The 26,961-nt window shown below is 40.6% G+C and overlaps 1 protein-coding gene across 1 annotated transcript in view; it reads left to right on the top strand.

Moving 5' to 3' along the window:
• Positions 1-384: 384 nt before the first annotated feature.
• Positions 385-26,961, top strand: part of LOC120525157 (myosin-6) — a 55,909-nt gene continuing 29,332 nt past the window's right edge. Inside the window, exons 1-13 of the mRNA XM_039747231.1 lie at positions 385-435; positions 1,082-1,122; positions 12,262-12,472; positions 17,025-17,168; positions 17,356-17,512; positions 18,429-18,456; positions 21,693-21,798; positions 21,877-21,969; positions 22,054-22,117; positions 22,210-22,308; positions 22,474-22,577; positions 25,485-25,623; positions 26,314-26,432. Coding sequence (XP_039603165.1) covers positions 12,272-12,472; positions 17,025-17,168; positions 17,356-17,512; positions 18,429-18,456; positions 21,693-21,798; positions 21,877-21,969; positions 22,054-22,117; positions 22,210-22,308; positions 22,474-22,577; positions 25,485-25,623; positions 26,314-26,432 — 1,254 coding nt within the window. The 5' untranslated portion in view covers positions 385-435; positions 1,082-1,122; positions 12,262-12,271. The remainder of the gene's footprint in view (positions 436-1,081; positions 1,123-12,261; positions 12,473-17,024; positions 17,169-17,355; positions 17,513-18,428; positions 18,457-21,692; positions 21,799-21,876; positions 21,970-22,053; positions 22,118-22,209; positions 22,309-22,473; positions 22,578-25,484; positions 25,624-26,313; positions 26,433-26,961) is intronic.

The raw sequence follows: 26,961 nt of genomic DNA, 5'->3' as shown, positions 1-26,961 counted from the left end.
TGCCCCACTGTCACCGTCAAGCTGACCTCTCCTCATTCTTACGGTGGTCTTTGCCTCGGACTGATTAGCCGCACTCTTTGACCTCAGAAGTGCTTGTTTGGCTTACCCACCAAGCATGGACCAAAGCACTCGTCTGCCTTGACAAAGGGATGCTGCCGTTGAACAAAAGCAGAACAGAAGAGTTGTCAGAGAAGAGACAGTGTGCATGTGGCAGGTGGGTGGGCTGCTTTAGAGATGCCTAATATGGACAGAGGGCTAACAACAAGGAAAGGAAGCCCCCCTCCCTGATATTTCCACACCCTTCTCAATAGTCTCTGAGACACAATTACATTCTGGTCTCCCAGGATGCCAGCACCAAATTAGGGAGCAAGGAACCCTATAAAAAGCGATGTAACAAACGGTCTACACAAAGAGAAGCCGCACATCCATCACAAGGTAGGTATATTCTGTTACAGCACCACAGATGTGAACCTGTGTTAAAAACAGATATACTTCCATTTGGGTAAGTTCAGAAAGTATAGCCAGCAGTAACCTTTTGTTATTTTGTGCTTTGGTATTTTGTCACTTGCTGCAGTGATTGTCCATTTCTTATCTTTACCTCTGAAAGATATTATGTATTCTCTTGACTTTACTGATTTCCCTGCTGCTCTCTGTGCTGAACTGATAAATTATTTGAAACTTTTTGTGATACTTTAGCATTTCACTGCATATTGTATTGTGTGTATAAGTTGTAAGGGACACAATTTGACTTAATTTGAGAGTAAAGCAGAATGAAAGTCAATCAAACAATACGCAAAAAACAAAAGTATTTTTATGATAAAAGAAATATGCACATCAGGGAAGGAGGTGTAACTGTCAGCAAAATACCAAGAAGCGCTCAAAGATTGGCCTCATTTCCTTGTTCCTCAAGTACTACAGCAGGACCCTTAGGATCACCTGCAGTCTGAGCGGGGAGCTCTGCCAACGGGGCACACTCGGCAGCGCACAATGACGGCCTGTGCTGCCATCTCCAGGGCACTCTCTCTCATAGCAGCATGGCCAAGGTGGATTTATTAATCACTTTGGCATTTTCTCTTTACAGGGCAAGCAATCCCAGAACCTTTCTTGTCTCTTAAAAACCAGGTAAGAAGAGATATTGTATTTCATACTGCCTGAGATATGGAAAGTGCCGGCGTATTTTCTTTATATCAATGAATTACCTGTCAGAAATCTTTTAACTAATTAATATTTTAACTAATTAATAGATCATGCATTTCTTTCTTCTGCAAAGATTATCAGGCACTCTCCCATGCTGTTTGTTTGTTTAACAATGTAGCATGCAGTAATTTATTTAAACAAATAATCTTTATTTATATAATTTATATAATTTATTTATATAATTAACAATATTTTGAGGCAAGTATTTAACTATAGCAAAACTGTTAGCACGCATATGTTTACTAATGAAGCAAGAGCAACTTAATAGATTTGATGAGGGTGCCTTAGGGAGTCACAAGCGGGGTAACCTCACCATTTACAGGACTATCTGAGGCCACAATGCCAAATGGTAATGAAGAGTTGTACACGTCTTTTTCTTCCTATTGTGTGTGTGTGTGAGAGAGAGAGAGAGGGGGCCTTGCATCAGGCTGATTCTTGCCTTGGTAAACAATGCTGCCCTGACTGGGGTGAGTACGTGTGGATTGATGGCGCGCAGTTACCTTACAGTAAGTCAAAAATGTCTAAAATACCTTGGCATTCCATTCAATGCATTACACTCTTTGGAATAATCTGAAAGAAATATTTGATGTTTTCAACTTACAACATTTGAGATCCAATTGATTTACATTTCTTATGCTTTTCCAATTAGAAAGGACTTGCTGGAGGCCACACGGCGTCAGTTGATTGAGGTTCACAGCCTTAACTGCTGCACTACACTATTTGACAATTAAAGTTCATGTTTGTCTATTGTTTCTAATAAATGGCTAAAATGAAATGCCAAGAATTAGCAAGGAACACAGATGTCATGCTATTTATTGTATGGAAATTAAATAACAAAGGTTTTTTCCGTTAAATGTATTATTTTAGTTTTAGAATTTAAATGATTATGCAGGCGGCACAGTTAGGAGACCTGGGCTCGCTGGTGTTTGCATGTTCTCCCCGTGTCTGCGTGGGTTTCCTCCCACAGTCCAAAGACATGCAGGTTACGTGCATTGGCGATTCTAAATCATCCCTAGTGTGGGTGTGTGGGTGTGTGCCCTGCGGTGGGCTGGCGCCCTGCCCAGGGGTTTGTTTCCTACCTTGCACCCTGTGTTGGCTGGGATTGGCTCCAGCAGACCCCCGTGACCCTGTAGTTAGGATATAGCAGATTGGATAATGGATGGATGATTATGCAAACATGGATGAAGCAAATTATTAAAGAATTTAAATTATCCCAAAAAATGAAGAATTTAAAAGATTACAATAACTACATAACAACTTAGAGAAATATACTGTACTTCTTTTAGAGACAAAAAAACAGAACAGTCTCTAGTTCTACGTCATGCATTGACATCCGAATAACTAGTGACCGGGGGTCCTAAAAGCGTATTAGTTTACTGAAGCAGAGATGGAGGGTTGAGGCAAAAACTTCTCTCTGGATTATATGAAGTTCTTAAGCAATTCCTGAAAGAATATCATTTTATACTTCACACAAAAGTCGAGACAGCAAATGAACAAAGCTGAACAAGCAATAACTGGACACATCACTAGTGAAAAACTGAAACAAAATAAGAGGGCTGAGGGCAGGGAACAACAGAGGACAGAACAGCGGCCCACCGTGAGAGTCAGCCTGGCACTGAATGTGAAGACCCTGGAAACAGGCTCAAGTCCAAGGGCCTGTGGGGTGGGCAGTGATCATGCGCCATATGCACCATAGCGTCAGCCTGAATAAGGACTTCATGAGATGAAATTAAACAAGTATGTAGAAGCACATATTTCCATCCATCCGTTCATTTGCAGGACTTACTTTGTCGAGTTTCAGGACCACAACAGACTATTGTACAGCCCATCCCAATTCCATCAGGTACCAAACAGATTTTTATAATAATATTACTTAACACAAGAGAACAAAGAGCTGGAGAATGTGTTGCTCTATTAAATGTAACAATTTCTTTTAAAATGTTTGAATTTGAACACATTCGATTACTCAGTTTCTCTAGTTATTATGCCGATTGGGCAGATAAATAGTTACGTTACAAGACTGTAGACTGGACGGACCCCACCACTGACTACAGTTAGATAGTAAATGAAGCCACTTCAAGTTATTAAAATATATTTACGACTCGGTGGTCACTTGCATTCAGTTAGCATTGCTAGTGAGAATCATCAGAAGCCAGGAACTCATTTCTTTTATTTGACTTGATATACTTTATCATTAGAGGTGGTACTGTTTTACACATAGTATTACACATAGGAAGTAAAAATATTAGGTTTGAATACACAATGGGTGGTCGAAAAATCGAGAGTACACCTTATGAGAAGGATTTAGGAGTCATAGTGGACTCTAAGCTATTGACTTCCCAACAGTGTTCAGAAGCCATTAAGAAGGCTAACAAAATGTCAGGTTATATAGCGCCTTGATGTGTGGAGTACAAGTCCAAGGAGGTTCTGCTCAACCTTTATAATGCACTGGTGAGGCCTCATCTGGAGTACTGTGTGCAGTTTTGGTTTCCAGGCTACAAAAAGGACATAGCAGCACTAGAAAAGGTCCAGAGAAGAGCGACTAGGCTGATTCCAGGGCTACAGGGGTTGAATTATGAGGAAAGATTAAAAGAGCTGAGCCTTTACAGTTTAAGATCAAGAAGATTAACAGGTGACATGATTGAAGTGTTTAAAATTATGAAGGGAATTATTACAGTGGATCGAGACTGTTAGTTTAAAATGAGTTCATCAAGAACATGGGGACACAGTTGGAAACTTGTTAAGGGTAAATTTCACACAAACATTAGGAAGTTTTTCTTTACACAAAGAATGATGGACACGTAAAATAAGCTACCAAGTAGTGTGGTAGACAGTAAGACGTTAGGGACTTTCAAAACTCGACTTGATGTTTTCTTGGAGGAAACAAGCGGATAGGACTGGCGAGCTTTGTTGGGCTGAATGGCCTGTTCTCGTCTAGATTGTTCTAATGTTCTAATGTTGTTCTAATGTTTTAATATTTTCTGTCGGTCTCTTCATATCGGCACACTGTCGAATATGCAACTGCCTATCGTGTATTTCATTGTTGCCATTTCACATTACTTGAAAATGAGTGCAGTTCTTTCACGTCATATATCGATTTTCTCTAAAAAGTTTCAAATTTTAAAATTGAATTTCACAAATATCTCTCTGTCCCTCATAGCTTGCATATTTCCTCTGATACTCGTATTATCTTTTAATTTCCCCCACACATTCCCTAAGCCTAAATATCTCATTTTCAAACAAACAGCGCTATTGTGACCTGAATCACCTTCAGAGCACTCATAAATGATGCATTTCCAGTTTTCCAGATATAGCATTTGAAGCATTTTACAATACCTTTGTATAGATGGTAATAAGTAACAGCTCTAAATATTCCTTGCTTGGAGTTGAGACAATGTTATTTTCCCTAAATGCTGTCAAAGACCATCATTTACCTCAAGACGTTCCAGCATTCTGCTTGTGTACTCTTCTCCTACAGTTCATTTTGTAGTTTTCACTTAAGTGTGAAGATGGAGGTGGCCCAATGTAAGTTAACCCTTTACAGTGCCCACTTAGTGTGCATTAAATATGGGAGTTTGACCCGAGTACCTGTGCTGGGTTGGGCAAACTCAACTGAATTTTAAAAAGAACTCAGACTTGTCACAACACGGTGAAAATGAAATTTAAGCCATTTGTAACCAAGCAAGGCCAAAATGGACAATATTTATTTTTTTTCAAATATCGATGAATTGCTTGTGTTTTGTTGTTGATGTAGAGTAAGTAACCGGTTGGCCTAAGCTGTGCTAATAAGTAGCGAGGAGCGGAAAAGAATCCAGCTGATCAAGCAGCTACCTTCCCCTTCGTAGACGTCAGATTAACATCAGAATGGCTTGTTCTCATCATAATTGTAACTGGCGCCAGCTCAATTAGCTATGAAGGTCTGATTTTTGCAGCCTCAAGTACAGGACATGGTTATCGTTTCAGAAGTCAATTTCAGGAAGGTAGGGTTGGGTGGCTGTGTTGAAGTTCATGTCTGATACATAGTCTACCATATTCGTGCTGTGATTTGGATTCAGTTGATTAGCAACGGAGGGCGGCACGGTGGCACAGTGGGTAGCGCTGCTGCCTCTCAGTTAGGAGACCTGGGTCTGCTTCCCAGGTCCTCTCTGTGTGGAGTCTGCATGTTCTCCCCGTATCTGCGTGGGTTTCTTCCTACAGTCCACAGACATGCAGGTTAGGTGCGTTGGCGATCCTAAATTGTCCCTAGTGTGTGCCCTGTGGTGGGCTGCCGCCCTGTGTTGGCTGGGGTTGGCTCCAGCAGAGCCCTGTGTTAGGATATAGCGGGTTGGATAATGGATGGATGGATGATTAGCAACAGCTTTTCAATCACCACAGAGTGCAAGGTGTAAAAAGCCAGGAGCCAAATAAGTATGTTTGTTACAAAATATATATATATATTGTGGTGGATTGCCGGCATTTTACTCTGACCCTCACCCCCAGGCCACCAGGAGGAGCTCTCCCGACAGCATGATCATGCCCCAAGTTTTAGCAGGGCATCATGGACTATGTAGTGTTTATACACAGCCCTGCTGGATACCTTGGGGGCCACCAGGCGTCGCTGTAAGGGGGCTCGTAGGCTCGCATGTGCCCTATAACCCGGGAGTACGTCATAGTCATGTGACGGGAAGAAACGATGTGCTCCCGGGGTGAAGAAAAGGACTGTTTGCCCTGACCCGGAAGGAATAAGGAACTGTGGATTGATTGGGCAGGAACACCTGCGGGTCAGGGTGTATAAAAGGATTGTGGGAAAGCCCAGACAGCGAGCTGAGCTGGGAGGTAGGAGGGCGAAGTTTCTGGGCGAGCAGGAAAGAGAATAGTGTTGTTGTGGTTGATTTATTTGTGGTTTATGAGTGTAGAGTTGAGGGTGCTTTGTGCACTGTATAATAATAAAAAGAATAGTTATTATACTTTCACCTGGTGTTCAGAGTGGTACCTGAGGGTGTTAGAGGTGGACCACGCCTCTATCTGCTACAATATATATATATATATATGTATGCAATGACATCCGTTGGTAATTAACAGTCCAGTCATTAGAAATGGTTATTAAGGCTTCATCTTAACCTCCCCGAGGATGCAGTAAGCATTCAGATGGTTTTTGCAGTAAAGTGGAGGTTTGTGCAGTTAACATAAAAACTGACTTTCATTTCTAATTGACACTTCAAGAACTGAACTCAAACACATTCTCATTAAAATAACACCCTCTATGACTTAGCATAGCATGTTGTCTGTAACATGATTTTACAGAAGTAACTACCGATGGTGGAATAGTTGGTTCCTGACAATAAGTTGGTGTGTTTTTGCTGCTGATGCTACACAATTGCCCTTATTAGTTGTACTTTAAAATAATGTTGCACAATGAATACTTAATAATCTTTTATTAACATTGTCTGACCTCACATAAACAAAAAATCCTGGATTTCACAAGTCTTTTTACTTTGGTTTCTTTCAAATGACAAAAACTAAATTATGGTGGCTACACTTGTTCATCTTCATACTTAAAGAGGTCTCGCCACAATTTGGTTACACATATAGTATTATAAAAAGGCAAGCTTGATAAAGTACAACTGAAACACATCTTTTTGTTTAAGAAAAGTGCATACAGCTTAGAGTTTCTACTCCTATAGAACTTGTTAGTGCAGATTCATTTGTTAAAACCTGATAAATATGACAAATTCTTACATCAAAACTGAAATATATATAATCTCTTTCACCAACATTGACATCATCATGCATCCAAGACTTTAGCACCATTCACTTAAAATTTAAAATGGCAACTGGCACCAACTGTGATTAACAGCTAATTTCAATTTTAAAGAAACCAATTCTTTCACACAAATTCAGGCCATGAGCACATTACGACATCGCACTGCATCTGGGCAGGTGAAGTGCTGCAGTCATCCTGCTCATGGCAATGCAGGGGCGGACTGGCCATTAGGGCATTTGGGCAATGCTCGGTGGGCCGCGGACTCTGGTCTGATCATAGGCCGTCCATTTCATTAAATAAATTTTATGTACCGGTTACTGTTTGACATTATAATTATCTAAACTACTAAACATTATCTGTCCGGTACTGCGATTTATGTAGTCCTATATAATATACAGTACCGTATTACGTCATCACGTTGTTTTAGTTGTCAGTACACAACGTTGTAGCGAAAAATTTGGTCAAAACTGCCTCTTGCCGATTTCTGTTTTGATACCGCTACATTTCAGTTACTATATACATTATTGCAATTTATTTGATCTCATATCTAGTATTTAAATTCTTTGGTATTAATAATTAGTTTAGGTTATGTATTATGCATTTTATTGTTCTCTGGTCATCGGTGTGAGCAATAATTAGTGGTTTTAGGACAGAACATGTAAGCTGTGTTGCTAAATTTTTATTTTTCATTAAATTTTATTTCTAACCATTTTAAGTTGTGTCTAAACAACAGTGTACAGATTAAGTTTAGATAGAGTTCATATCATAGGCTCATAGAAAGTAGCGAGCCGCATACTCATCACAAATTTTAAGAAAATGACAATAATAATGGGCCGAGTGGGTCAACCTCGTCACCTCACTTGTTGAAGGATACCCGTGCCAGTTTTGATACCCAGTTCACTCCTGTGGCACTGTAAAGGAACCCATGATACTAATGGCGCCACAGTTCAAACACCATGATAGGAGGAATTAATGAAGGTCAGTTTCACGTTACTCTCACTTTGGCAGGGTCAGCGTCAGACCTCTTGGTCACAGTCTGCATCACAAACTTGCAGCCTCGTCAATCATAGTCGCATGACTGTATGTTTCGCGACAGCCGTATGGGTCTTTCTGTTAACTATTCTTACATATGTGGTCACACATGGGTCCCCACTTATATATTTTTTGTCAGTTTTCTAATTGTTCGATGCACTGCAGCACTAAGAGCTGTCCATGTCATTCAAATGATGCTGTCTTGCTGATGTTAGCGGAGCGTGATCACCAAAGTAAGCTAGATCACTGGTGTCCCAGGTTAAGGTGCACGGTTTATAGTTTATAAATATGTTAGTGTGTATAAAAATGTAGACTATTATGAAAGTTCATCGACCAATTGGCAAAATAATCCTAACGTTGCTCAGGTCAAAAGGCTATCAAGGCAGCATCCTGTCTTAACACTCATGATTTTGTCACAATAGTTGTCTGTCCGATCTCCACTGCGCACATGGAAGATGCCTACACGTAATGCTATGCCAGTCCTTCACAGGGCACAGTCAGACATGCATCACCATTCATGGATTCTAACAGGAAGAACACCTTTGAGTAGGAGATGAGTTAAGTCATTCTCCTGTATAAGTTTGTAAATATACAGATGAAGAGTTAAAAAATTAGATTGGAAAAAACAACGAGATTGCTGCTGTCATAATCGGTTTGAGTTTCATGGTTGTTTCAATTACAGCAGTATTTGCAAGACTTGTGTTGAAGTGACATTCGGCATCTATCAAGCATTGTAAGCATACAACCGGTTTCATCGATAACTTCACATTCAGCTTTTGAGAGTTTAAACATTCATAAACATCAAAGTGTCCACTACTGAAATCGTCACCTGTGAATCTAAGATGTTTAAGAGGCATTGGCGGTTGTCGAAAGGTGTAAAATATTTGGCCATTTCGGTACACTTGAAAGCGAAAACCGAACAATTCAGTGGCAGCCATCAACTCACATGCAGAACTATAGGTGAAGGGCTTAAGCATTTCACTCTTATAGTGCTCCTGTGTAGTCTAATTATCTCCTTTACCGTCATCAGTCCACACCTTGAACCTGTCCCAGTCATTCAATACATAAGACACAATGTTCCTCCGGATATCAAGAGTGAGCCTGATATGGCCGTGCAATATGTAACACAGAGAATGGAAAAGGTAGGTGCTATCTCCGGGCATGGAAACCACTCAGTAAGTGACAGTTCTTTGATCGATGGTGATCACCTCGATAGACATATTAATGCGGGTACGGTTAGAATGATAAAGGAAATGGGTACCTGAACAATGTAAAGTAAATGTAAAATACCTACACAATAACTATAATCGTAATAAACGAACAATAAAACAGCGGAAAAGTTGTGGATTAAATAAAAAGGCTGCAGTTATCAGCAGGGAGACGTGAATTCTGTGGTGAAGCAAGGAAGGGAATGTAGAGACAGGAGCGACGGACTGCCTTATATAGGCAGGCAGCCAACAACGTGGGAGGCGTTGGGATGGGGGACCCAACACCACCTCACACGGTGACCGAGCTGCAGGCTATGGACGTATATATGTAAGTAAGTAGGATTCAGTTAGTGTTGGGAACCCGCATACCAAATTTCTTGAAGATAGGCCCATAAGTAACAAAGACCATTGGAAATTTCAATATGGCGGCCAACAGTGGCGTCATACCACCAAAATAAGTACGTACATTGGTTACGGTTAGTGCAGGGAAGGCCGTCTACCAAATTTCGTGAAGATGGGGCCATAATTAAGAAAGTTCAACATGGCGGACGTTGTCGACCGTTATGCGTATAATTTCTAAATGAAACCTGCTTAACTTTTGTAAGTAAGCTAAAAGGAATGAGCCTGCCAAATTTCAGCCTTCTACCTACACGGGAAGTTGGAAAATTAGTGATGTTGGAAAGTTCAATATGGTGGCCAACAGTGGCGTCATATCACCGAAATAAGTACGTACATCGGTTTCGGTTAGCACAGGGAAGCCACCTAAGTTCAACATGGCAGACGTTGTCGACCATTATGACCGTTATGTGTAGTATTTCGAAATGAAACCTGCTTAACTTTTGTAAGTAAGCTGTAAGGAATAAGTCTGCCAAATTTCAGCTTTCTACCTACACGGGAAGTTGGAGAATTAGTGATGAGTCAGTCAGTCAGTCAGTGAGTCAGTCAGTCAATGAGGGCTTTGCCTTTTATTAGTATAGATAAGCAGATATGAGAACATAATCTGTTACATTTCATGTTATATTTAAGATAGCAGATGTGTGTACTGTAGAGCATGATTAGAGGCCTGGAGACAGAATGAATCCATCACCCATATATTTAGTTCAGGGTAGTGAGTACCAGAGGCTATCTTGGCCTGGGCACCAGTGACACATGCCCACCCTGGGCCAGCCAACAGTTAACCTAACCTCCATGCCTTTGGGATTTGGGCGAAAAATCCCAAACAGATACAAAGGAAACATGTAGACTTGCAGACAATGACTAGTGGTTTGACTTGAAATGTAATAATATAATTAAAAGACATATCACTAAATATTTAAGATATAGCTAGCAGATGAATTGTTATCTGCGGTGGGCTGGCGCCCTGCCCGGGGTTTGTTTCCTGCCTTGCACCCTGTGTTGGCTGGGATTGGCTCCAGCAGACCCCTGTGACCCTGTAGTTAGGATATAGCGGGTTGGACAATGGATGGATGAATTGTTATTGACCAGATATGGCTGACTATGTAATTTAAAGTGTGTTTCACATAGAGGCACATTTTATAAAATATCTCTCTCTTCCAGTTTAATGGCCTTTTTCTGGACTTAATCAGGTTGGCCAGTTGGTCCCCAAATTTCAGAATATTGGAGCCAATATTTAGTCACCCTTTGTGACATACAAAAGGGATGGCAGCCTTATTATAATATCAGTTGATAAGGAGATTATTTTGCAAAAATGTGTATTTCAGATTATTTGTACGATATGGTGAGGATGTGAGCAGTATGGTGGACCCTGACAGTAGAGCTGCTTATTTTCCACAGTTGGGAGTATTTTTTCGGCATGTTGCTAGGATGCCCCTGCTAGAGACGTACAAAGCATAACATCCCGGAAGTAAGCCGTGGCAGATACAGAACATGCTTGAAGGATTATCATTAGACTGACCCAGAAAAGTATGGGAATTCTCCCAGGAGAGCTGGAAGAAATTGCTCATAATATGATAAGGATGTGGTGGCCTGGTCTGTCCAGCTTAGCATGTTGCCACTGACCAGACTAAAAGTGTGGTGATAATTAAATGAATGATACCTGTTCGTAAAGTGATTAAGTTTAAGCTACTGGCTGGTCACAGGAGCCAGAATTCCAAGAGCAATGGTTGATTTCATGCAAATTGGATAATTTTCTAAATCTTTAAGGCTCAGTCTCTGTGTGGTTGGCAAGGCTATCTGCCACCATACTTATGTTACATATTTTTATATTCTGCCTTTTTTCTGTTCATTAATGAGTTACATGTAATTTGTAGACATGTCAGTGTATAACAAGACTATGCATAGAGCACAGAAGGTCAGAAGTACAGCATCATGTCACCTATTATAGGTGTTTATCCAGCCACCCATTTACTTATTCTAACTAATTCCAATACAGGGTTGCACTGAGCCAACACTCCTTCCCAGTAAGATCCAGCTCAAGGTGACTGGGATGCTAGTGTTTCAAAGGATGCTTTTATTCACAGATCAGTCCTTTCATCTACCCATCTTCTTATACCACTTAGTACAATGCAGGATCATGAGAAGCCAGAGTTTGAGCCAGTAGCACTGAGTGGAAGACAGGAACTAACTCTGATATTGACATGTCCCTCATTGACAAATCCATTCATCCATCCATCTTCTTACCTCATCTGGTCCATTGGTTTCACGTCTGTGAGTAACTGAAGGATACGCTAGAAGCATCTGCTGTAAAACAAAACCCACCCTGGCACTGCAGGCCAATTCTGAGTCACTTCTCAATCTTCTTTCATTTATGTTTTAAGCAAATGGCAGCAGCAAGATTAAGCACTAAGCAGCAGGCCCTCCTTCTTTAAAAGATTAACTACAGCTTTTTTGAGAATACAAATTTAACAAAGAATTTATAATGGGAAGCATGTCATTGTACCTGGTGTGGAATTTAAATAGTCTGACCCACTAAATCATTTTAATTTCTGTACTGTTTTTTCAGCATTCGGTTTTACCAACTCTTTCTGCTATTTGTTTGTTTTTATTTTATTTGTATTAATCTGGTCAGTGAGTTAGACAAAGGCACACTTTGCACAACTCTCCCTCTTTTTACATGTTCAGGTGTGTCACAATGGGGGATGCTCAGATGGCAGAATTTGGCCCAGCTGCACCCTTCCTGCGTAAATCCGATAAGGAGCGTCTGGAGTCTCAGACTCGCCCTTTTGACATGAAGAAGGAGTGTTTTGTGCCTGACCCCAAGGAAGAGTATGTGAAGGCACAAGTGACGAGTCGTGAAGGGGACAAAGTCACCGTACAAACATTAGATGGCCGGGTAAGAAACTGTCAAACATCTTGATACATTCATGTTAATAAATGACTTTCTGTAATTTAGATGACAATGAAAGTTCAAATATTTACCTTTGACAATAAAAAGTGAGTTAGCAGAGAGCAAGGCATTCCAGATTTGTTGAAAAAGAGAATATACACAAGTAGGCATTTGAGAATGACTGATTCATTCATTTTGAAATTTGGAAATTAGTTTAGAGTGCCATAGGGGTCTCGAGCCATTTCAAACAGCACTGTATACAAGAAAGGAAGCGGCCATGTGAAGGGCACCATCAGAGACACGTACCAACATTCCCTGGGGCAGCAGTAGCTCAGTCGGTACAGCGGGTTGTCCAGCAATCGGAGGGTCGCAGGTTCGATCCTGGCTCCCGGCATGAGAATGCAGCTGTTGTGTCCTTGGGCAAGACACTTAACCTACCTTGCCTGCTGGTGGTGGTCGGAAGGATTGGTGGCGCCAGTGTTTGGCAGCCTCGCCTCTGTCAGTGTGCCCCAGGGCAGCTGTGGCTACAAAGTAGCTTATCATCACCAGCGTATGAATGTATGTGTGAATGGGTGAATGACTGTTGTGTTGTAAAGCCTAGGCGGGTTCTTGAACTCTAGTAGGCGCTATATCAAATACAGGCTATTTACCATTTGCACGTAAAAGCAGACAATAACTTTGAATAATGTTAACGTTTACACCCCCTGAGTGGAATTGAAGAGTCGCATAGTGTGGGGGAGGCACGATCTCCTCAGTCTGTCAGTGGAGCAGGACGGTGACAAAAGTCTGTCACTGAATCTACTCCTCTGCCTGGAGATGACAGTGTTCAGTGGATGCAGTGGGTTCTCCATGATTGACAGGAGTTTGCTTAATGCCCGTCGCTCTGCCACAGATGTTAAACTGTCCAACTTTACTCCTACAATAGAGCCTGCCTTCCTAACAAGTTTGTCCAGGCGTGAGGCGTCCCTCTTCTTTATGCTGCCTCCCCAGCACACCACCACGTAGAAGAGGTCACTCGCCACAACCGTCTAGTAGAACATCTGCAGCATCTTATTGCAGAGGTTGAAGGACGCCAACCTTCTAAAGAAGTATAGTCGGCTCTGACCTTTCTTACACAGAGCATCAGTATTGGCAGTCCAGTCCAATTTGTCATCCAGCTGCACTCCCAGGCATTTATAGGTCTGCACCCTCTGCACACAGTCACCTCTGATGATCACAGGGTCCATGAGGGGCCTGAGCCTCCTAAAATCCACCACCAGCTCCTTGGTCTTGCTGGTGTTCAGGTGTAAGTGGTTCGAGTCTAAGTTTAACTAACTTGCATATATTTCGTGCTTGGAAGAAATCCCTAAGAGTATCTGGAGGACAGTCCACACAGAAAAAGAGAGCCAGTAAGCATGTTGGAGATGTATGGTACCAACCACTGTGCTACCATGTGGTAAAAACATGACTTCAAAGTCTATTGATGGCACTAGACTGTGACAAAGACTTGCATGAGGAATCCACTGATAACTGACCAGTGCAAGCAAATTACAGCAAAAAAAAAAATGGTGCTGTCAGTAGCGTTTTAAGGCTACTGTGCTCTATTAATGTTTTTAGGCCATAAAGGTTCATACTGTGGAAAATAAAGCTGTTTTGATCTTAGCAGAAATAAACTCTTGCTTGCAACATGCTGTCAGCACAGGCGTGTCTAAAGATTTAACACTTCTAAGGTCAACAGGGACAAATGATTATTCCTTTACATCCAATGTAAAACTAACAACACCTTTGCTGATTATTGTGCACTTGGCCTTTATTTAAAACAGATGATGTGCAGTTTTTGACGTACAGCGCTCGACTTTGGGAGCACAGGCTGAGCAGGTGGCCTTTTCAGGGTCACGTTGTGATTTCTAAGCAGAAACTGAACTGATGCCCTTGTGGTTTAAAGTCCATTCCTCCCTGCAGCCTCCACAGACCTTAAAGTGATTTAAACAAGCAGCCTTCCTTTCTGGGGATAAAAAGCATCACCATTGTTCTGCAAGTTCAGCTATGCTGTTAGCTGTAATTGTATAATTCCTGAAGCAGGAAGGAGATTTAATTGCATGCTTTAATATGTTGTATTCCTCCATTTCATTAAACCAGTAATTCCCATATAGTTTGTGGTATCCTTCTAGCATACGTATAAGAACATAAATTTGACAAATGAGAGGAGACCTTTCAGTCCATCAGGCTCATTTGTTTAGCTGCTCTGTCTCAATACCAGTCACAGTTTCTGCTTCAACTACATGTCTTGGTAGTTTGTTTCAGTATTTCGTCTCTGGTGGAATATCTTTTTATACCAGTTTATTACACTGTGACTTATCAGCCATTTTTGAATTATCTGGAGTTAAACTATTTATCAGGTGGCCCAGTGGCTTCCACTGCTTCAGCACAGCATCACAGTTGTGGTTTGACTGCTGGTCGTGTTTCTGGCCGTGTTCTTCTTACGTCTGCTCTGATTCTTCTCTGAACAGCCCAGTGATACCCCTGTGCACCTTCAGGTCATTTGTAAGACTCACTTGCCCAGTCAGGAAGTGGGAATGAGTCTGCCCTGCAATGAACTAGCGCTCCTGTGACGCCTCCCCAATCCTGAACTGAATTAAATGGTTTAGAAAATGAATACATTATTTTTTTATTTTGTTATGTTGATAATTTGTTCTTGTGTTTTTGGAATGTGTCTTGTGGTAGTATAATTTCTAAATAATACCACATAAAATAAAGACTGATTGATGAACTGTGTGTCCTTTGTGATACACTGGCTTGGTGCTGCCTTTTGCCCATATTATATATACTGTTATATAATATATGAGTCTTAGTACACATTTTTCCTGTGCTTTGCAGGAATTAAAAGGTGACATATAAGGATTTCAACAAACCAGATATTAAGATGTCAAGCATTTAAGCACAGCTATAACTATACCAGCTTATTTAATTTTATCTTTACATTTATCTAAACTAGGGCGGCACAGTGGCGCAGTGGTAGCGCTGCTGCCTCGCAGTTAGGAGACCTGGGTTCGCTTCCCGGGTCCTCCATGCGTGGAGTTTGCATGTTCTCTGCGTGTCTGCGTGGGTTTCCTCCGGGCGCTCCGGTTTCCTCCCACAATCCAAAGACATGCAGGTTAGGTGGATTGGCGATTCTAAATTGGGCTTGGTGTGTGGGTGTGTTTGTGTGTGTCCTGCGGTGGGTTGGCACCCTGCCCAGGATTGGTTCCTGCCTTGTGCCCTGTGTTGGCTGGGATTGGCTCCAGAAGACCCCGGTGACCCAGTGGTTGGATTCAGCGGGTTAGAGAATGGATGGATTTATCTAAACTATTAGGCTTTATTCTTTCCACCTACAGAAACAGAGCCATGTGCAGCATTTTTGTAGGGTTGTTAATTCTTAGTGAGAAAAGCCAAATAAAAATGCATGTGAAATTTTGCTTCTGTCTTAGCTGCCATGAGAACACTGTCCTTATCCATCCATCCATTATCCTACCGGAGGTCTGCTGGAGCCAATCCCAGCCAACACAGGGCGCAAGGCAGGAAACAAACCCTGGGCAGGGCGCCAGCCCACCGCAGGGCACACACACACCAAGCACACAATAGGGACAATTTAGGATCGCCAATGCACCTAACCTGCATGTCTTTGGACTGTGGGAGGAAACCCACGCAGACACGGGGAGAATATGCAAGCGAACATGGAAGCGAACCTGGGTCCCCTAACTGCGAGGCAGCAGCGCTACCCACTGCGCCACTGTGACGCCCAACACTGTCCTTATTCTCTTAATAAATTAAGTGAAAATTTGCAAAACCAGTTCATCTCACTGCCAAAACTACCTTTTGGGAAGTAACATTCAAATAATCATTATAACAAATTCGTAGACACAGGAACAACTTTAAAGTGTTTGATATATTCCTCTCATGCAGCACAGTGGCACAGTGGGTAATGCTGCCTTACACCTCCAGGGACCCGCGACTGAACCTGGCATTGACTCTGAATTGGGACCCGTGATTGAGCCTGGCATTGACTCTGAGTTGTTTATTCATTCTCATATCTTACGTATGAGTTTTGTCACACTTTGTTTGGTTCCCCTCACATTCTAAAGATGGAAATGTGGCTCTGACTGACTGAAACTGACGCTGGCAGGACAGGTTTTGTGAGTGAGGAGGGCATGTCAAGAAGTTGAGACAGTCACTCAGATTTGAGCTCATCCGTCCGTTGACACAGAAAGGTTTGAAGTCCTAGGCCCAGAGCCTTAACCACTACACATCACTGCTTGCCAATAACATTAGCCTTTGATAACAATAAAAAGAACAAAAGCTACTAATATTATATACAGAAAAGTACTTAGTTAGGTACTTCTAATACACCTGATTAACTGAGGCCCACTGTCTTATAAAATTTCAGGGGTGATGCCAAGTAACGCAGCAAGTAAATAAATAAATTTGTTAAATCTGGTAGAAGGTCCATGGTACCTGGGGGAAGGAATACTAAGAGGCTGATAATGAGCCTTGCTTATTTGCATTTTTTAGTTTTTCATTTGTCTGTTTGATGTTTTCACAGACTTTAACAGTGAAGGAGGCAGATGTCCATCCACAGAACCCACCTAAATTCGATAAGATCGAGGATATGGCTATGTTCACTTTTCTGCATGAGCCCGCAGTGCTGTTTAATCTCAAAGAGCGCTATGCCGCCTGGATGATTTACGTAAGTCTGAACAGAGGTCCATCACAATAAATCACTTCTGTGGATAACAGATGTAACATTAGTAGTGGAATTTCATAACCTTTAATGAAAAACTTTGCTTTTCTAAGATACTACTGGAGGGCTCTGTAGCTGTCTTGAGCTTCCAAATGAAACATTTAAATAGCTCTGGTGTCGCTTCTACTTACAGACTTACTCTGGGCTGTTCTGTGTTACTGTGAACCCCTACAAGTGGCTACCTGTGTACAATGCAGAGGTGGTCAACGCTTACCGAGGCAAGAAAAGGACTGAGGCTCCTCCTCATATTTTCTCCATTTCAGATAATGCCTATCAGTACATGCTGACAGGTAAGCCTTCATTTTTCTCACTGCCAGATCCTTTAATAAAAAGATATTTATTTTGCAGCCATATAGACAAGTTTTCAAATGAATAACCAGTTTAAAAACTAATAATGTGTGACTGCCTCCTAGTTTTACCCTGTTTAGTGTTTAAGATATCCTTTGTGGTGAGATATAGCAATTGACAAAATATTATAACAACCTGGGGGTTGTGGGAGACGGAAGAACGGATTTAGCTGCTTTACATTGATCGCTGGCGAGTAGCCTTTAAAAGGACTATTGCCATCTTTGACGCCAATTCTGCCATACTGCTCAGGTCTTTATCTGTGGCTCACTCTTTCAGCTGCTTTGTCCGCTCAGACATGCTGCCTGGCTTTGCTTCCCTACGCTCATCTGGGGTCAGAGGCAACCCCTATGCTGCACTGTTCCCCAGCTCACTCAAGCCCAGGGTCCAAACCTTAGGCTTGTCAGCAGCCATGCATCTGGGGCAGTGGAATTTAACAGTCGGGAGGGCTGTATCTGCACAATCCCCCCACCTGCTGCTCACAGGGCTGCTTTTAAACTGGCTTCTCCCATTAGTCCCGTCCCCTTGGGCAGTCCGTGGCATCCTGAGGAGCATGTCCCTCACAGGCCTGCACCCTCTGGTTGCTATGATATTTTTGATTTGACTAGCACATATTCCAGGTAGCTATCATCGTACTTATGCAAAGAAAATATTTAGAATAATATGAAAGATGTTACATCGTTAACACAAAGTAATATTTCACCCAGGTTTTTGCTAAACAGTTCACTTAGATGGGAATTCCTTTAATTATAGTAGCTAGAAGATAATATTAATTGACTATGCCATTCCTTAATTTATTTAACCTTTACAAACGATTAGAAAAATTACAATTTAATATGCTTATTTTATCCTTTTTTTCAGACAGAGAAAATCAATCTATTCTGATCACGTAAGTATCATCCTGGAGCTACAGGGCCTTACAGCTGCTGGGGACAGGACAGCATATGTGTTACCTCTCTTTCCTCACATTTAAGATGTTAGTTTAGAGAGTTCATGTTAAATAGCAGATGAAAAAAATCTGTGTTAAATATTGAGTCCAGTCTGCTAATAAAATATACCTCTGTATAAATGACAGTCAAGTTTGAGTTGAAGTACGAGGTGTGGCAGGGCAAACGAAAACCAATCGTGAGCAGAAATCAAGCTGAACCCTAATGATTACTATGTATAATTAATTCTTAAAGATATTTTCTTACTCCTCTTGACCTCAATTTTCCAGTATTTTATGACATTAAGCCGTTATGCTACACAACAAAAGTGCCATGCCATTTTGTAACCCGCTTAATCTAGACCAGGGTCGCAGCTAGGGTTGGGCTGGAGCCTGTCCTGGCTAGCACAGGGCACAAGGCAGGAACAAACCCTAGACAGGGCACAGCAAAATCACATTTTTTATATTTATTATTGTATATATCTGCTAAATTATTATATACATAGCTGAACTCCACAGTGTGATGACTGCTACAGCATGTAACCTCATACTTCCGAAGCCCTTTCTAAAAGATATTACAAGGTATACAACCACAAGCTTTTTCCAAGTATACAAAGAACATGTGAAATGAATTGTCACGTTACTTTAAAACATTTAACATCTGCATGGATGAAGAGCTGGTCCACTATTACCCAACAAGAATGGGGTCTGCATTGTTTCTTCTGGTACCAAGCATAAGCTATCTGACACAGTCTCAATTCCAGTAGCCCCAGCATTGACTTTACCAGTGATGTTGAGGAATGTGACCCCTCAGAAAACAGAACACACCCTCCTGTTCCCCTTTTTAAAAATGGTGACAACCACTCCTGAGGCACTATCGTTACATTCCACATAACATTAAATAGGGGTTCCAGCCAAGAAAAAACAATAATATTCAGTGCTTTCGGCATTTTTGGTTGGCTTTCATCCATACCTGCAGATCTTTAATCACCATCATGACCTTAGCCTCAGAGATAAACTGACCAACCAGCTTTGAAGTTTATCAAACTGCCCCTTTCAGCTTTTGCCAATATCCTGATTTGTACACTACATTTGGTGGTAACAGTCCAGGGAGATGCCCAGTCTACCTTTTCTGCATTATCCAAAACTAATCCCCCTTGGTCTCACAAGCACAAAGGATTATGTTCCAGTCACTACTGTGATTGTTACCTTCTTAACCTCTGAGTTTCTCAAACCAGCATCTGTACTACCAAAATACTCAACTTGACAGCTTCCCTTACTGTTGGTGTCCACCTTGCCATGACACAGCAACACCAGCCCTCTTGGCCACAGCTCTTTGCATCTACCTCTACTACTGACTTCTTGAAAATGGTTCACCCAGACCCACTGAACGTGATGTCTCCTAAGATGCAGTAGGTCAGAGCTGAACTCATCATAAACAGAAGCAATCTTGCAACACTCACGTGATTTTTCCAGCATGCACTCCATCCATCGGAGCCAGTTCACCACTTAGTGGGCACAAGTTAACCATACGGTACCTCTTTTACATGAGCATTAAGAACATACAATCTCAGATCTAGATGTCACAACAATAAAGTCGATTATTAATGTTTAACCCTTGGTACTCTGGTATCAAGAATACTTACTAGCCTCCCTGTGTTTGAACCTGATGTTTGTTCTAGACAGCACAGAAATCCAATAACAATAAACCAGCCAAGTTCTAAATGGGCAGTCCTGTTCCCCCATCTGCGGTGGGCTGGCACCCTGCCCGGGGTTTGTTTCCTGCCTTGTGCCCTGTGTTGGCTGGAATTGGCTCCAGCAGACCCCTGTGACTCTGTAGTTAGGATATAGTGGGTTGGATAATGGATGGATGTTCCTCCATTTGTTTCTATCATTCACCATGGGAACATTAAGGTCTTCTGGTAGGACTACAGAATCATAGTTAGTACACTTTCGAGCAAAAAAAGCAAAGGTCTCTAAAAAGACTAAATTACTCTGATCAGTTGTTAGTTGCATATGGACAACTGCTAGACAATTTGTCTTGTAGGAAACTTTAATTTGCAAAGGGGTGACAGTCTTGCCCACTGGAGAAAACTCCAACTGTAAAGTGTTTAGTGGTTTTTGTGAACTTCCCCACACCTATCAAGGGCCTCACCTTGGGAACAAGAACAACTCGACAGTAGGAGGAGAACATCCTCAACTGAGAAGTCTCTATCCAGAGTCAAAACTGTTCAAATAGGTAAACCTGACAGTATTCAGCCCAGACTTTGAACTTCTTACACAAGCTCCATTTTGGCCCACTGCAGGAGTTACATTCCACATCCCAAAAGTCAGTTTCCATTGTCAAGGTCCAGTAGGGTGGGAACTGTCTTTATGTTGAGTGATATTTGCTTGTAGGTGGGGTTTTATGTTAATTGCATAATTATTGTTCAAGTGATCAATTCCATTTGTTCACATTTTTAATATGTGTTTTCTCAGAGTGCATCCACACTGCTACATTTTCATTTAAAAAAGAAGACATTCATCTTTGTTTTTCCCTTTCATCCACACTACCTCAAAACAGAGACTTTTGAAAATGCCCTCTAGTGCTGTACCTTTCTAAATATGCCGGCGTGACATAGTAATGTGAATGTGTGAAAATGTCACACTCTGATTTGTCTGTGCTTATTATGTAGCTCTTCTTTGATTGGATCCTGCTTATTACAACGTTGAATACCCTTCACAGAAGACAACCATATTCCAACAAAGTGGACACACAGGAGTTTGCCATCCATGATGCTTGTTGTATTGCTTACCTGTATGCATCTAAATTGGATTTTGAATCGTCTGAGTGCTGCATACATGTGCAAAAGTCACATGTCACTACAGTTTTGCAATAAATTCCATGGCAGGTGATTTTTCAGCTGATGCACACAACCCCAATCCAGGCGATCATCTATGTACTGTTAGTGTGCATGGACATACATAAAACGATATGAAAACGCTATTGGTGATAGCCATTTTCAAATGAAGACCTAGTAGTGTGGACGCAGCCTCAGTTTATACTGATTTTGTAATAAAATTTACATCAATTGTTAATTGAGCAACTATACTTAGGACATGGTGGAGTTAGACCATAAGATGTTATTTGAGTTACCATAGATTTCTAATTCATTCAACAAAGGCCGCCACAATTCATAAAACTTACTATTAATTCACAGTGGAGAATCTGGTGCTGGGAAGACTGTAAATACCAAGAGAGTCATTCAGTACTTTGCTAGCATTGCTGCTGTAGGTGCAAAGAAAGATTCAGCCGCCTCCAACAAGGTCAGTTTGCTCAGAGTGGTAACTAAAGTGTGCTTTGGCAGGGCGACATAACTGAAAGTTGTATCTGTTAAAACACAGGGGACCCTGGAAGATCAAATCATTCAGGCCAACCCAGCCCTGGAAGCCTTTGGTAACGCCAAAACTCTCAGGAATGATAATTCATCTCGTTTTGTGAGTATCTAAATCATATTTTTCAGCCTGCTTCGAGTTTGAAAATATCACGGCTATTTACTTTTCTTTTTCATCATTCCCAAGGGCAAATTTATTCGAATTCATTTTGCAGCTACTGGGAAGCTGGCATCAGCTGATATTGAAACATGTGAGAATGATGTTTGTTTTTTTAATTCCCTCTATGTTATACTGACTCTTGTCTGAATTTCACATGATGGCATTTATCTGTTTCATGCTTAGATCTCCTGGAGAAATCTCGTGTGATCTTTCAGCTCAAGGCAGAAAGAGATTATCATATCTTCTATCAAATTCTGTCCAACAAGAAGCCAGAACTTCTGGGTCAGTGCCCACCCCACATGATCTCTTATTTTAGTGCAAGAAAATTAAATAAAAAAGGACGGGTGCTTGGGGAAACTACCAAAGACATTGGCAATAGCATTAATAGGCTTTTACTGCATAAATGCAGACCATGTAAAAATAATTTTTTTACTTATTATTTTACAGAAATGTTACTAATTACAAACAACCCATATGACTACGCCTTCATCTCACAAGGAGAGGTCACAGTGGCCTCCATCGATGATGCAGATGAGCTGATTGCCACTGATGTAAGTTGTTCATACAAATGTGACAGTAAATTAATTAAACAAAAGAAACCGTTATGCTTTCTTTGTGTCATCTATTCATTTCATTGTTATGGACACTGCATGACCCAAAGGGCAATAGCTTGACAGATGTTGCTGTGAATTATTTGAGAATGTTTTCCCTTTTTGTGGATGTACTGATTCCAGATCATTCTTCTGTCCCTTAAGACATACAGTAGTACTTATCTACGTATCTTACACTACAATTCCAACTTGCTGATATTTGGGTAGCATGACAGTAGAGTAGCTAATGTTGCTTCTTCTTTACTTTGGGCACTTGGGTTTTATTTGCAGCCTCATTCACTGTTTATGTGGGTTATGAACACTCTCCCATGTTCATATCAGACAGGACTGGCCCGATATGAAGGCGTCTGCATGATTGTGCACGGTCATGAACCTGCATCCTGCCTAGAGCTGTTTCCTGTTTTTCAGACAATGCTTCTAGAATTGGCTTTGGCTCCTCAAAGCCTTGAAACAGAATAAGTGGTTTCCAAAAACAGAGGATGGGGCAGATATACGAGTGCTAGATTAGTTATATTAGCTATACACTACTTCTGATATCTCACTACTTGGTTACTACTATATAACCATTTTTCATAATGTGTCACTTTAAACATGTTATCCTGTCAGCATAAGCCATGTCACTTTATTTACTTTTACTTTAATATTATGTCACTTTAGTATCTGTTACTTTATTATAATATACCATCTGTCGCTTTGTGCCATCTACATTAACTGTATTGAACTGTAAGATTACAACCCCAGTGTACTGTACTTGCTTAATATTATTTGTATGGTGAATACTTAAACGTTTATATATAACCTGATATAATCCTTGGTTACTGGTACTTACATTTATTTACCGTGGGATCAATAAGATATCTATCTATCTATCTATCACCTTTATATGGTGTTTTATTAATTATAGTGCCTTTTTATATCTAACTGTCTATCTGGTGATACAGGAAAAATTCATTAGTCTTCAAATTTTAATACCAATTCAGAAGCTAATAAACATAAAAATTACATTAGTTTAATTGTTAAATTAGATTATTTTAAAGGGAAACTGTCATTTTCTTTCTATCTTTTAATACTAAAAAGTACTTTCATGTGGGTGATTTTCAGAAAATCATGTTGTGAAATGATGGACAGCCAGCTCATCCGCAAACCACCATTGTTAATTCTTGGGATTCTGTGTTCTTCCCCTGTGGAAGAAATCCCCCAAAACCCCCCCCACGGAAGACAGGAATAGGTAAATCCATCCATCCATCCATTTTCCAACCCGCTGAATCCGAATACAGGGTCACGGGGGTCTGCTGGAGCCAATCCCAGCCAACACACGGCACAAGGCAGGAACCAATCCTGGGCAGGGTGCCAACCCACTATAGGTCAATCAATTACATTTTTATTCAGTCACAGATGAGGACGTGGATTCTACGTTGCAAGGCAGAAGAGCAAAGTTACAGTTTTTTTCTATTGGCTTTTTATAATTTCTTCTTCCTCCCCATTCCCATTATTTATTAAAAAACATAATATTGTTTACTTAAGCATTTTATTTTTATTATGCTAATGGACCATCTGTTCTTATTTTTTTCACTTGTCAGATAGACCCTAAAGAACAAACGGTCATCTTTCTTGTGTCAAAGAGACGCGTTCCTAAGAAACTGGAAATTGTCTTTGGTCAGCTTACTGCACCCTGTCTTATGACAGACGCCTGTATGAATAACCTGCCGTTATAGCAAAGCGGCTTTGTCAGCTGTTAACCCTTAGTAGCTTGTAAGCAGTTAATTTTTCTTTCACACCCCTAATACTAGATCAGTGATGTCAACAACCCGTTCTATTGTGGGGATTTATAAGAAAATGGCTGCATCATTTGACTATGTGATATTTTACAATGCACCCACATGAATGAGTGCATATCACTATTAAATGATGGACAAACATGACTGCCCCCCATGAAGGGTACAGTGATAACAGTAGGCACTGCTGTCTGTCTCACAGCTCAGGGATCTATACTGGCATTATTGTAACCCAGAGTCAACATAATATGACTGCAACATGATTTAATGGATAAATTATATTCAAGCAATTAGTGAAACTTAATCAATTTTATTTGTTTGGGAGATGAAGCTGTAGAAAGTTGACTTGATTTCCATTTAATTCTTTTGTGATCTAATTCCAATAATGATTTAATTTGCCATTTTAATAGCTTGGACCACCTGTTGGCAGGTTAGAGCCATCTTTTTCATGAATATGAAAGATGTATGTTAATCTTGGCGTAAAACCTTCTAGATCAAAGAGCAACAGACTCTTAGGCATCCACTGCGTTTGGTGAACCAACGTGCTACTAAAAGTGCATGAAGGGGTAAAGGAAAATCCATGCAGAGTCCTGAGGAGGCTTTGCCAAGACTAAAAAACTGAGCCATGGACTGAACTCTCTACTTTCTCTAAAGTGTGTAACGCCACAAGACCACTCTCTGCCTGTTCAGGACAAATATAGACACAAAGTGTTTTAATAAAATGAAGTATATTGATGGGCCACATAGGAGAATAATACAACAAATAAGATTATTTTTGTGTATTAACAAACAAAAAGAAAAGGTAATTGCCCTAGGAAGACCATGTGTACAAATAATTGTCCTACCCTTAAAGCAGATGGTAGCTAGTCAGCTTTGTTCTGAAAATTTAAAAAGGTTGGGTATTCACCCATTTGTTATCCTCCAATGTTCCTCCCAAATCCTGATACCACTACCAACCCACCATATTACTGTTGTTCTCTTAACCTTATGCTAAGTGTCTGACATTTTTCTGAGTTCCAGCATAGATGAATGGTGACTACTATTGTCAAAGAATTGTTCTGTTTTCTTTCAGAGTGCTTTTGATGTACTGGGCTTTACTCAAGAGGAGAAGAACTCTGTGTACAAGCTAACTGGAGCTATCATGCACTATGGGAATATGAAGTTCAAGCAGAAGCAGCGAGAGGAGCAGGCTGAGCCTGATGGCACAGAGGGTCAGTTTCCATCGACGCTGCTGAGCGGTTCATAGTATTGCTACTATTTACAGATCATTTGAATAATTCTTAAGTAAAATGCTTTAACTTGTGATTTGGAATTCTACAGTAAGTAGACGCTGAGGTAAAAACTATTACAATAGAATTTACAACTATAATTTAAACTGCAGCCAATAAAAAGTCTTGCTACTAAAATACTGCACAATGAAGGTCAAAATGTCAAACAGTTCTGCCACAATAATTAGGAAAAAATGTAATTAGATTTGAACATGTGGGTAGCCTCATTTTTCTATTAATTATTCAAAATGTTTACTCATTAATGGCAAGCATATAGACAACACGTGTTTTAAAAGGTTTACATCTTCGTCTGCGAGTTGACAAAATGGGCAACACTGTTTTTAAAATTAAGAAAGTATGAAACCTCTTGGCTGAGATGATGTTTACTTCGAAGGGGTTTCTGCTCTGTTGTCCTTTTTACTAGGGATTTAGTTTGGATTCCATCTGGAAATAGAAGAACGTTGAAATGAGGCTAATACTAGATCCAAACACTTTACTAAGCAGATTCATAAAAAAAAAAAAAAAACTGCTGTTATTCACACATAAGTAATGCGACAAAGACAACTGAACAGCAATTTAACTTGGAAAAGACAGGTGTATAAAAAGCATGAAGCAAGTCTTTTTTTTTTTTAGATGCCGACAAAGCAGCATACCTCATGGGATTGAATTCTGCAGACCTTTTAAAGGGTCTTTGCCATCCCAGAGTCAAAGTTGGTAACGAGTTTGTCACCAAAGGTCAAAATGTCCAACAGGTAAGAAATGGAAATGATAAACAGAGAATGTCATTTAGAAACAGAATATGCAGTTAGAAACAAGGAGTAAAACTGGATGGTTGTACTTCATGAACTGCCATCATTTGTTTGGGACTGGTTAGGTTATTTTAGTTCACTGTTACTCTAATCAGGCTGAGCTAGTTGAACTGCAAGTGCATTTAGGATGGAAATCAGGAAGCACTTCTTTACTTAAAGAGTTGTAGGAATCTGGAACAAACTAACCAAATAAGCAGTTGAATAAGAAACGTGGACAGCCTTTAAGAAGTGTCTGGACGAGATATTTGGACAGTTTAGCTATTAACAGTACCTTTAGGCGACATCGTGAGTGGCAGCCTTTCCAGCAGCTCCGTGTACAACTTTATCTTTCTTTATCTTTCTACCTTTTTCTCTATCTCTCTGATCATTTCTACCATTTTCTTTTATGTGGGCTCCATTCTTGGACACTTTTTACTACTTGTGAATTTCCCCTTGTGATTAATCAAGTATCTATCTATCTATCTATCTATCT

This window comes from Polypterus senegalus, chromosome 1, assembly GCF_016835505.1.
Source record: "Polypterus senegalus isolate Bchr_013 chromosome 1, ASM1683550v1, whole genome shotgun sequence".
NCBI classification, from domain to species: domain Eukaryota; kingdom Metazoa; phylum Chordata; class Cladistia; order Polypteriformes; family Polypteridae; genus Polypterus; species Polypterus senegalus.
The sequence above is the reverse complement of the archived record's forward strand: the minus strand, read 5'-3'. Positions and strand labels throughout refer to the sequence as shown.